Raw genomic sequence first — 13,691 nt, 5'->3', positions numbered from 1 at the left:
ATTCCTTTTATTCACCCTGAAAAAATGAAAGGCAAAGTTGATCTCAGTTGGATTTGAACTCAGAATGTTAAGAGCCAGAAGAAATACTGCAAAGCATTTCTTCTGATGCTTTTACGATTCTGCCAGCTCACCACTCTTAATGGTTTCTAGATTAGGCAAAATGCTGGTAATTTTAAGGGGAAAGGGTTAGTTGATACCACTGACTCCAGGATCTAGACAAGTATTTTATTTTATTGACCTTAAAAAGATAGAAAGGTAAAAATGACCTTGGAACGATTTGCACTCAGAATAGAAAGAGCTGGAATAAATACTACTAAATATTTTTCCAACAGTTATATAACTTTTACCAGCTCACTACACATAATTTCTTCTATAGGCACAAAGCTGGAAATTTGGGGGACCTGGAAGGGAGGGATAGTTGACTACATCAACCTCAGTACTTAGCTGGTATGTAGTTTATTGACTCCCAAGAGGATGAATGACAATGTCGACCTCGGTGGAATGAAATGCCACTAAGTATTTTTTCTGGCATGATAATGATTCTGCCAGCTCACCATCTTCAATAATAATAATAATAACAATAATAATAAATAAATAAATAATAGCAACCAAAGAAAAGTGAAGTTTATTTTAATGATTAACTTATTGTACAATTAAGAAAACCCATGACAGGCCACAGGCAAAATCTTATGTGATTTACAACTAAAATTGTATATATGAGTGTGTGTCTATATATATATATATATATATATATATATATATATATATATATATATATATATATATATATATATATATACACATATATATATATATATGCACAATGCATACACACAAAGAACAGTCCAAACTTGACTTTAACTTGGTTTAATACTTTTCACAAAAAAGAACACAAAATACACATACTGAAAAAAACAAAACAAAACAAAAAGCAGCGTTTCAACAATTCTTAATAAAAAAAAAGAAAAAAACGAAAATAAAGATTATATTGTCTTCAAGGCTCCATTGATTAAAAAAATGAGACAATGAATAACAAATGGTTATTGGTGTTTTCAAGAACAAAACCATTAACATGACGACATTAACAGAAGTTCATACATAGCATCAATTCTCAGTCTTAACACTGTAGCATATATTATATTTATATGTGTGTGTTTGTATGTATATATGTATGAATTATAACAGAAGATTAATTTCTAATATCAAAGAAGATATAACTAAATCATAATGATATTTTTTTTTTGTTTTGTCCCACCACCATCTTTATTTTGATAGTTGTTGAAATTATTTTAGAAGTTGGTTAACTACTAAAATAAATAGCTCAACAGAAAGGTCTTTTACAACTATTTGTTTTTATCAATTTCTTTTCTTTCAGGCAAGGAGTCAAACAGTCGTGAAGTTCCAGAACTTGGTGATCCAAAAGATGTACATTCAACACCAGTGCTTGTTATGTTGGAGTTTTGGGAATTCCTAGCAGAACCAGAACAACCTGACAATGACCAGTAAAAGTGAAGAGATACCAGAGCAAAGAACACACTACCAATGACTGTTCCATAGTTTTGGGAAACCAGCAGAGTTTTCAGCAATCCAAAAGCAATCACTGAAAGAGAAATAAATAAATAAATTAATTAATCTTATATTCCAAAATTCTAATTAATCATTGTGATGTTAAATGGGAAATAATTTAATTCAGCCACCAATTTCTGTCTAGAAATTAAAATTCTTTTAATTACTTGGATCTCAATGGAAGCTGCTTTGGTTGTATAAGGAACACTTTGGCATTCTAAAATTAGCAGAAATCATACAAATATTAAAAGATTTTCAGAGTAAATATTCCTAACCAAACATTCCAAGGTTGAATATCTGTTTCATTTCATTTAATCACTTTAATTTTATTTGCTTAAGATAAAATAAAATAAAATAAATAGCATGGTTTTTATTATAAGGGATTATATTATGTTGGTAAGGTTATTTAGGGCACATAATGAAGATTTAGTAAGGATTATATCTGATGAATTACAGAAAGACAGGAAACGGATTTGGTGGGAATGATTAAGTAAATGAGATATAATTCAATAAATAAATTCCTTGTAGTCTTAAAACTCGTATATAGATATATCTTAGTCTGAATAAAATGAGATATCAGATATTAAATATATAAGAGTTAATAACATCTGGTATTTAAAAAAAATTAAAAATACAATTATATAATTCAGTCGTTTTTCTTTTATTCACAGATCAATACTATTTTTCACATCATTAATCAATAACAAAGACAAGTTAGTTGTAAAGTGTTTCTATTGTAAAATAAAAGTCACATTTAATCATCTCAACATTTATTGTTCAAATGTCAAACCTTGCCTTGTAAACAGTAATAAAATTCTTTAGATGGTAGCATCAAAACAAAGTCTAAGAAATTACATCAAGACATATATAATTTAACAAAAAAATCTAAGATGATTTTAAGTGTATAACTTCAATGATTCAAAAACTGTATTTCAGATAGAACACTGCTCCCAACTATTTGTAAAAAATATGAAAAAGAATTCAAGATATCTTTAAAATTAGCAATTTAATTATTTATTCAAATATTCACATCCAAATTCAGCAAAAATTTTACTGTTTTTTTAAATTTTTGTTTTTAGCTCATTTTTTTGGTTTGAAAAATAGTGGTTCTTTTCCTACAGCAGCTCCACTAGAAACTGTATAATAAATAGTTAAACACAAATTTTAACATTTTAAGATATTAGATGTATCTGTATGTTTTTATCAGATGGTATCCATGTGGAAAACATGAGCATAGGTCAAAAAAACGTGTTTAGGGGAGATATTTCAAGAAAGTGTTTTGTTTTTACTGAAACTAAATCACATAATTGTCACAAAAAAAAAAGAAAAGAAAAATTCAGCTTTGTTTTTGTTTTTCAATTCTGATAAAAATGAAAAGGGAATTCCAAATGTAGACGCAAAATTAATTATCTTTTTTTAAAATATAATTAGTTATAAAAATTCATCTAACAAAAGTGAAATTAAAGTTATGTATAAAAACTATGAAATAAAATATTTGTAACTTTTTTAATGATAGTAATTAGCAATGCTAGAGCTGAATTTATGACTGGAAAAACTTTGTACCAACACCTTTCAGACCAATGTGAAACCAAGAAAAATTGAAAATCACACAGCCTGATATCTATATATCTGAGATGAACTGTTGTTGATAAGACTAAACATAAGACTAGAGGCCTTACCACTAAAAGATGAAAAAGTTACATATTTATATCTACACAAGATCCCAATCAGTTTCATATTCCTAGATGTGTACAGATTTCTAGTGGTCTAGTGGGATAGTTTCTATTTGAATCCAGATTGGTACTATGTATATCGAAGAATAAAATGTTTAACTTGTTTGTTACCATATTTCTGCTGAAATACAGTTTCCATTTCAAATAATTTTGAAACTATTGAAGAATATAGAAAAATTACTTTGTCATTGTAAAGTTGGTGTTTGGAGTGAAATTTTGACAGGAAATTTTTAGATTTAAAACATGAAGTGTGCATCATAAAACCAATGACAGTCTCAGAATGGTTGGTATTAAAAGGGTTAATAAATAATGAGAGATCAAACTGATCAAAAAGTAGAGTAAAAGTACATATTGGAAATTATTTTCATCTATAAAGGCTAATGTTAATCATCTAAATAATTAGTATCATAAAATCTGATCAGTTTCAAAATTTGCATGACCAAATTTTAAGGATAGAGATAAATGACATTCAAAAATAATAAACACACTTCCATCATAAAACATACATAATCAACTACTATCAACCAAATACGAGGTCTGATCAATAAGTATCCGGACTGTTGCCATAGTAATGAAGCTAAAGCATGCAGAGTGAAGTTGCTTGGCACAGATTGACCTTAAACTCTGTTGTGCATGTGCACTAAGTTTTAATATTGTAGTTCACTTCTGTTGTTTACAGCAGTGCTTGGGAGGAAGCTGTGTAGCATGTGATCATCACATTGACTATGACAGAGAATAGCTGTCATGGCTATACCTGTTCAGAGGCCTGCGCCAAGTTGCAGAGGCCTGCACACAAGTGTACGAGTGGTTCAGACGATTTCAAGATGGCCTAAAATATTTCAATATTGATGAATGTTCTGGGAGACTGACAACCGGCAGAAATGAGAAAAACATTGCAGATGTGCATGCAGCTGTGAGGGAAAATTGTCGAATCACTATCCGTGAGTTATCAGAGGATGTGCAGATTAGTTATGGTTCATTTCAGTCCATTATCACTGAAAATTTGGGTATGAGACACATGTCTGCCAAGTTTGTGCCAAAACTACTTTCAGCTGACCATAAAGACACTAAGGTTTCATTTGCACAAGATCTCCTTGATTGTGTGGAGAATGAGGAAAAAATTTTTAAAATTTTGCGTAAGCCTCTGAGCAAGTACCGCCAAGCTTTTGGCAAAATTTGATGAAGATTCTCTGCTCAACTTTCTCTTTCACACACTACACACCTTCCTTCTAAGCACTGCTGTAAACAGCAGAAGTGAGCTAAAATGTTAAGACTTAGTGTGCATGCACAACAGAGTTCAAAGTTAATCTGTGCCAAGTGATTTCACTCTGCATGCTTTAGCTTCGTTACTATGTTACTTTGTTAGTGTTACTTTAGCAACAGTCTGAATACTTATTGATGAGACCTCATAAAAGAACTGCAAGAATTTAGGGCAATTTAGTTTTTAATTCTGTTAGCATACTGAATACGGTGCTAGGGAGTGATATCTTAATAAAATTAGGATATAATCAACTGATATGATAGCATTATCAAATCATGAATTATCTTTAAGTAGAAGAATTCCATAAAATAATATATGAAAAGTCTCAAAAGAATGACAAACAATAGAGAAGGAAAAGAAAACAGCTTAAAACAAACAACAAAAAATAAAACATAAATACCAGCGTTTGGAAATTGCTTAAAAAATACAAATTACTAAGAAAATTCCACAACGGTATTATTATATAACAGTACAAATACCAGAAAACAGAATGAGAGAAGTATTAAAAAGGGTGAGACTAGTAAAGAGAGTAAGAATAGTATCAAACAATACAAGAGTGCTGTTTATAATGATGAGAGGTCAATGAAAGAAGATGGAAGAAGTGTTTATGGAAACAAGAATTAACACTATGATAAAACATCTTTAACTGAAGCTACACATTAATGTCAGCCTTTGACAGACGTTTTGTTTAACTTAGCTTGCTTTGTTATTATTTTGTTAATAAGTTATATGGCGTATTTTAGTAAAATCTGTTTACAATCAGTCATTTATTTCAGTTAAATACATTTGCAGAAAAAAAAAAAATCTACATTTAAAAAAAAAAATGTCACAGTGACATTCCTTGAAATCTGTTTAAATGCTCAGATGAGAGAAGAGAGAGAGAGATGAAGGAAAAATAATTTTGCCAAAATAAATAAATAAAAATAATAGTCTAAAACATTGACTATTTTTATCTTGTCTGATGACAATATAAGTGAATATATGCATTTACATACCATCAGGGACACACAAATATAACTGATTACATTTGAGAATTTAACACAGTAATTACTGAGAAAGACAACAATAGCATGAAAGGAGAGAGAGAGAGAGGATAGCATTGTTTATTTTAATTCTTAGAATCTTTATGAAGAAGGGGTTGGTTGGCATCTAACAAAGAAACAAAGCTCTATGTATGGATGTGTGTATATCTTACATATACAATGATATTATTAATATATGTTGACATCAAGAATAAATGAAGAAAATATCTGAAGTGTTTTATTAAAATTACAGGCTTTTGAACCAATTGCACATTTTTGTTTTATATATTTTCAGCTGACATGGTCCCAAGTGTAACATGTGTGTGTGTAAGTATGTATGTATGTATATAAATATATATATTCTTGACTTTGTTCAGCAAGTGATTTGATTTGACACGAGACTATGTATTGGGAATAAAACAGTTGCAGTGTAGTACAGTGATTTTAACCATTAAATTGCTTGAAGGTCTTCTATACAGTTGTTCTATGCTGCTATGCTAGATATAGCAGCCAAACTCTCAAATCAAACCCTACCATCATGGATGGGGGGAGGAAGGACATGTTGATTACTGTAGTTCTAAATATCACAGGATAGATAGATAGACAGATAGAGATAGAGGGAGAGAGAGAAAGGAGACAAGTTATCAAGATTGGCTCAATGAGTTTTAAATAACAACATAGACTGTTATATTCATTTTTTAACATTAATTTGTATTATGATAAATCAAAATCTGTTGTGGTTATCTCTACAACCCGAACCTCTGAAAGTGAGCAGTACTTCTCACTGATGGGCAACAGAAGAATATGGATTTAGGGGATGAAATAAATAATAGTGGGGGTTGATGCTGCACCTGTATAGTTTTTAAAAAAAAATCTTTGCCTTGTATTCAGATATTAACTTTAAAACAATTGAATGTAACACTATAATAAACTGCTTGTTAGTCACAATAACAATGTAATTTTGAACTTAGAAATGTGAATAAGGAAATAAAGAAAACCAAATATAGACTACCTATGCATCTCTGCAGCCTGATACTCTATTGTTTTGAATTTCCATGAAGTAGAATATCAATGAAACTAGGTTTGTGTTTATTTAGTAAGTCCAATAAGCTACTGCATTAAGAGATTTGCCCCACTGAATATCTGCTAGCCATCCATTTATTTAATTCTTCTATTATAGATTTAGAACTAGAGCAGCAAGCTAGCAGAATCATTTCTGTATCAGGCAAAATACTTAGCAGCATTTCTTTTGGTTCTTTATCTCCAACACCATCTATTTCTCTTCCTCTCCTGGGGTAGCCAAGGATACCCCCTCTACAGTAAAACAATTATCTCTGTGCCTCTATTATACTCCAACCTCATATCTGGCTAACAACCACTTAGTTTCAATCACTTTCTTAGTTGAGGTGTCTTTGTCTTGCAAGCTAATTAGTGAACCGGTATAAAAAGCACCTATGCTGGTTTCACATAAAAAGCACCTGGTACACTCTGTAAAATGGTTGGTGTCAGGAAGAACATCCAGCTGTAGAAACCATGCCAAAACAGATCAATGGAGTCTAGTGTAGCTCTCTGACTTGCAAGCTCCTGTTGAACCATTCAACCCATGTCAACATGGAAGATGGATGCTAAATGATGATGATGACCTGAGTTCAAATCCTTCTGAGGTTGACTGTACCTTTTCGTCCTTTCAGGTTTGATAAGTATGAGTCAAGCACTGGAGTCAATGTAATTGATTTATCCCGTTGTCTCAAAATTGGTGACCTACTACCAAAATTAGAAAGAATTATATCTAAAATCTGGACACTGAGTTTTAAAAAATTTTGTACCTTTTCGTTAGAGAGAGAGAGGGGTGTAGCATATAGGGCTTCCTTCCAAATTATTTTCCTCTTATCAATATCTCTGATGGTGGTGGGAGGAAGTAAGGAAGTTACTACCAAACAGGAGAACTGGGCCTAAATATTTTCAACAGTGAACTCTGATAAAAGGCACCCAAGAAGTAGGTTGGTGGTGTTAAACTGGATGATAGATTAAGTTAGGAGCTGCTGAAAGTGAGTACTTCTCACTGATGATCAATGGAAGACTATGGATTTAGGAGATATAATGGATGATAATAGTGGAGTCAGTGATGCACCTGCATAGTTTTGTTTTTTAATCTTTATCTTCTATTCAGATATTAGCTTTAAAACAAATGCAGTACTATAATAAACTGCTTGTTAGTCACAATGATAACAATAATTATGAAATTAGAAATGTGAATAAGTAAATAAAGAAAACCAAATATAGATTACCTAAACATGTACATTATAAACAATAAACTAAAGTATAATTTAAAAGATCTAATTCTCAAAACTTGTATTTCCACACATACAATAAAGGCAGCCACTGCACCTCTAGCATAGAATAATGTCCTGATGTATGTGTATAAATATGCCTGTGTACATGTGGTGTATTTAATTTTGATGAATCATAACAAGGAGGCATTGAAGAAGTGTTAGTAAAAGGAAGAGCAATAATTAAAAGAAGTTTGAGAAGCACTGGATTAAGTCTACCACTTAAGAACACAGAATATGAAGAACTGGAACAGACACAACAAAAAGATTGTAATAATAAGGCTAATCCTCTGCCATAGACAAGTACACCACTGATGGTCTGGCACCTCTTTTGATCCAGATAAATTACAAGCAGGAACTTGAAATTCTTGAAGTTGTCACAGTCTAGTTCACTGCAAAACCACAAGTGGCATTGTGTGTTCTGTGTTTACGTGCATTATTTACACTGCAATTGTTAGTGGTGATAACAAAATTTTGAGAAATCATCTGTATACCCTTGGTTTAGCTACTACAAATAATAGAACAGAGTATCAGTGGCAGAGTCAAGTGTAAATACCAAGCCATACTGACTCAAGATAAAATCGGACATTTGTAAAAAAAAAAAAAATGGACCGTGATATTTCAGTACTGTGATACCTATGGCATTGATTCATTTACTGCTTATAATATTAAAAAGCAAAAGTGTGTTGATAAATTATTGTTATGTGACCACAGATAGTCCGGTAAAATAGTTAATCCATCAAGGTTTTGGAACAAAGGGTACCAGAACATTGGTGGTGTACCTATACTTTGTTTTACCAACCTTGAAAGAACGAAAGACAAAACTGACCCTGGCAGGATTTGAACTCATAGAGCAGAGAGTTAGAACAAATACTGCAAGACATTTATTTTGTCTTAACCTCTAATAACTTTGGTAACTTGTCACACTGACACTTCACTGAGATTCAGTAAAAGAGAGTATCAAAAACAAGGTTTTCAATTCAGTCTCCACTTTGTGTCATTTTAGGGAAAATGTCATCTACTATAACTCTGGGTCATCAAAAGCCATGTGAGAGGATTTGTTAAGCAGAAACTGAAAGAAGCTCACTGAACACACAAACACAAGATAAAGTTTCAAATTTTGGCACAGGATCAGCATTAGGGGTGGGGTAAGTCGATTACATCAATCCCAGTGTTTAACTGGCACTTATATTATATTTACCCTAATAGGATGAAAGGTAAAGTCAACCTCAGAAAATAAAAATGGACAAAATACCGCTAAACCTTTTGCCCAGCATACTAATAGTTCTGCCAACTCGCCACCTTACACACTCACACACAAAATATTACAATGCATATATGTATGTGTGAGTACATGTTTGTGCCTGTGTATTTGTTTCCATTTAAACTTGTTCAAAAACCATTGAGCAAGGATGTTCTTGATTGTTCCCCTGCCAACAAATTGTCTGCTGTCTTTGCACCTTCACAGACATATAGACTAAGAAATCCCTATCTTACTTCAGAAACTAATATGGGTTTAGCAACAGGAAGGGCAGCTGGCTGGAAAATGCCTCTTCAATGATATGTTCATCTAACTGGTTCTCAACTGGGATCCATATAAGATTTTGCTGTTAAAATTTATCTGCAATAAATTGCTTATACTGCTACAATACATAAAATATTTTAATTTTTTTCAATACAATTCCTAATATTTAATTATAAAAATATAATATGATTTTCTTAAAACATCAAATGGCAAGGAAGGTCCATCCAAGTAAAATAGGAATCAAAAGGGTCTGTAGGTAAAAAATGGTTGAGAAATACTGATATAACCCATGCTGACATGGGAAAATGAACATAAAAACAAACCAATGACTGAATGTATGTAAAAAATGAAGCAAAAATGAAAAACAACACTTTCTTTTATCAAGAAAACGATAATAAATTTACAATACTTATTTCGGCATAAAGTAACTTTTTTCCAATGTTCAAGGGAAATGTTTTTAGCTACTTCTAAATAAGAAAGATTCAGCTTTCAGAAAATTCGCCGAAAAGGTAATTCAATAGCTTGGTAAAAGAGTCAATTTGAAACCAATAAACAAGCAGGATTCCAGAGTCTTTTATTGGCAACATTACCAATCATCAAAGGTTTTGTCATCTTTTAGCATTGGTATTAAGTTTACCATGTAATATTTAGCTATGAATTTGCCAACATCTGAATTATTGTATAGGGCAAGAAGATCAAATTGCACTATACCACTACTACTGCTGCTATCCCCACCACTGCAGCTTGCATTTTTTGAAGCAAACCCATTCCTGTAATAAGTTTGCAACTGCAAATTGCTTCAAATTTCCAGCTAGAAAAGTTTTAGTTCCATTGGCACAATTCCTGACAAAGTTAGTCAATGCCTTAAATTCTCATTTCACTTTCTCCTTAGACATCATCATTCTAATGTCTTCTTTTCTATGCTGGCATGGTTCAGATGGAGTTTGTAAAAAGCAAATTTTCTCAGTCAGATGCCCTTCCTGTTTCTAAGTGAAGAATTTCTTTCTCCATCACCAGATAAGCTTTTGTAAAAGATTGAAAATGAATAACTACACTTATATGATAGTGAAGCCCATTTCAAACTACCGTGTAACACACAGATAGTAAGATTGAGTGAAACAGAAAAACTGATCCCAGTACAAGACTGGTACTATCAACACTGATCTGAGTATAAAATGTCAGACAGAATACAACATATACATATAGAGTAGAAGACCCTCTTCGGTCATGAATGAGCATGGGATTGCACCTGGAAAGTTACCCTCCTAGGCACAAGTCTGGGCAAGGTTGTTCATGGAAGACCAGCAGTCGCCCATGCTATTCATGTTACCCAAGGGAAAGGAAAATGCCGATACAGCCTAGCACCAGTGATGCTGCAACTCATTTCTACAACTGAATGAACTGGAGAAACATTAAATAAAGTGTCTTGCTCAAGACCCCCAACACACAGTCCAGTCCGGGAATCGAACTCACTACTTTATGATTGTGAGCCCGACACTCTAACCACTGAGCCATGTGCCTTCGTATATACATATATACACACATTCACACGCATTGATACTGACAATGGAGCTTGGCACAGCTCATGTTGAACCAGACAACTCATGCCAGCATGGAAAATGGGATTTTATTTGTAAATACATATGTATGTGTATACACATATATGAGTATATATACATATGTATGCATACATGCACACTCACTCAAACACACACCAGGCTGAGTGAAAAGTTTTTTGAATTTTCACTAATGATTTTTGGCAACTTGTATCATCATGTTATATAATTTATTTGATACAACTTCTTGTCTGATTGTTGCTGAATTATTTATTCTTTATTTTACAGCTTTGATATTAAACGGTGAAATTACTGCAACTAGATCCATCTTATGCAACATCTGGAAAAAAGGATTGAGCAGAAGGCCCAGTAAATGTTAATGAATATGTGGCCAAAACTTGTTCAGACATTTCAAAGAATGTGACACCAGCCTTAAAGACAAAGCAAGGAGACCTTCGGCTGTGGAAAATGAGGTTTTGCTTGAAATGGTTGAACAACTGCCAAGCACTAGCACTCAAACATTGTCAGCAGAACTTGATCCTTCACAAAGTACCATCAGTCAACACCTTCATAAGCTCAACCTTTCGAACAGATGCTGTTGAGAAATTCCTCACAAACTGACCAATAACCAGGATCAGCAATGTGTGAACATTTATAAATCCTCAAGATGCCTGTTTTTGGTGTTGAATTGTAACTGGAGATGAAAAGAGCATCCATTTTTGTAATCCTAATGAGAAATCAGTGACTTTGTTCTAGCCAGGCTTCAAACCTGTTGTCAAATGAGGGCGGTTTGAACTGAAGGTTGTGTTGTGTGTTTGGTGGAATTTTAAAGAGTTGTTGCACTTTGAGCTAGTCTCAGATGGTCAACAACAACAGCAAGTATATGATGCTTTGAAAGCCCACTATCCGGCATTGATCAATCAAAGATGTGCACTCCTACAACATGACAATGTCCCAACACACACTGGTAACGTGACCAAGGAACTTGTGGGGTTTGATATGTTGCCTCACTCTGCTTACAGTGCAGATATTGCACTAACAGATTACCACCTTTTCCAAGATGTAGCTTATTTCCTTCATGGGCATAAGTTCAACAATGTGGATGAGGTTGAAAACGAGAGCAGGGAGTTTTTTTGTCTTTAAACCAGCTAAATGTTATAAGCCTGGAATCAAGAATCAGGCATAACAATGGCAATGGACAATAAAATATGATGAGATATATTTTGATGATTAAACACTTTTTCGTATGTAATTTGTTGCAACTATTAATTAAAGCATGAAATACAGAAAAACTTTCAATTCAACCTGGTATATACATGTATGAATCTCTCACACACATAAATACACAATGTGTGCATATATATTGTGTGGAGTGAAAGTTAGTACATTTGAAATACCCTATGATATTCAGATTCAACCAACGTCTACTTTACTGTACATATTTTACAATGAAATAAATCCCTGAAAGATTAGTAGGGTCAATAAAAGTACTTAACACCTTTGAAGCCAGGGACCCATCATGGTTGTAGTCTAACACTGAAAACCAGAAAAATGTTTCAATTGATCCTAGTATATTACTGCTACATATTTTATTGAGCCTGCAAGGTTAAACTACTAAGTTAAGCTCTGTAGGATTAGCTGGAATATACAAGGTGGAAACTACATATATTTTGGCATTTAGCCTAGTTCCTGTTATTCTACTATACCAATATTTATGATAATACACACACTATGAAGACTTGCGATGATCTGTTTTGTCCACAAGAAGCAATTCAGTAAGAGCAATACAGATCTTTTATTTCTTCTTTTACCTTTTATTTGTTTCAGTCATCAAGACTGTGGCCATGTTGGGGCACCACCTCGAAGAATTTTGTTTGAATGAATAGACTCCAGTATTTTTTTTAAAGCCTGGCACATGATCTATTGATCTCATTTGCCAAACTACTAAGTTACAGGGATGTAAACATACCAACACCGGTTGTCTAGCGGTGGGAGGGGGACAAACACAAAGACACACACAGATATATACATACATACATGTGTGTGTATATATATATATATATATATATATATATATATATATATATAATGGGCTTCTTTAGTTTCCCTCTACCAAATCCACCCACAAGGCTCTGGTCAACCTGGGGCTATAGAAGACACTTTCCCAAGGTGCAATGCAGTGGGACCAAACTTGGACCCATGTGATTGGGAAGCAAGCTTCTTACCACACAGCCACACCTGCACCTATAGTTAAAAAAAAGAAAACAAAACTGGAAAAAGAAGAATTAACCCTTTCATTACCGTTTTTCTGTTGAAATACATTGCCTGTTTTAATCAATTCTGAAAAGTATGAATACTTTAGTAAAATAATTTTGTTTTTATTAAACTGGCATTTGGAACACAGATTGACGTGAAATTTCAATGAAAGTTTTGAATTTAGATCACTTTAAAACAGAAACTTGGTATTATATAACCAGGGGTGATGGTCTCAGGCAACTTGCTATCAAAAGGGTTAAGTGGGGTGGGGATTTTTCTGTAATGCCAGATAGTAATGAAGAGAAATATCTAACCTTTTGAGGAGAAATCCTGCATTGAAAATGAAATTCCTAACTTGAACAAGTGACTGAAAAGATTTATGTCAAACGTAACACCTATTATACGCTATTTATTGATTTTTATTTTTCAATTGAAATATGAG

The 13,691-nt window shown here is 32.9% G+C and overlaps 1 protein-coding gene across 19 annotated transcripts in view; it reads right to left on the bottom strand.

The window, feature by feature from the left end:
• Positions 1 to 614: 614 nt before the first annotated feature.
• The window catches only part of LOC106867691 (tumor protein p53-inducible protein 11), a 546,722-nt gene continuing 533,645 nt past the window's right edge, over positions 615 to 13,691 (bottom strand). For 10 of the 19 annotated variants that reach the window (XM_014912640.3, XM_014912637.3, XM_052969712.2 and 7 more), the window contains one exon: positions 615 to 1,600. In XM_014912640.3, the coding sequence (XP_014768126.1) occupies positions 1,344 to 1,600 (257 nt within the window). In that variant the 3' untranslated portion in view covers positions 615 to 1,343. The remainder of the gene's footprint in view (positions 1,601 to 13,691) is intronic. The other 9 variants (XR_016242640.1, XR_016242642.1, XR_016242645.1 and 6 more) reach the window with 2 other exon arrangements.

Source organism: Octopus bimaculoides, chromosome 7 (genome assembly GCF_046866305.1).
Source record: "Octopus bimaculoides isolate indiv1 chromosome 7, ASM4686630v1, whole genome shotgun sequence".
NCBI lineage: Eukaryota > Metazoa > Mollusca > Cephalopoda > Octopoda > Octopodidae > Octopus > Octopus bimaculoides.
Note: the sequence above shows the minus strand (reverse complement) of the source record. Positions and strands in the feature narration are given on the sequence as shown.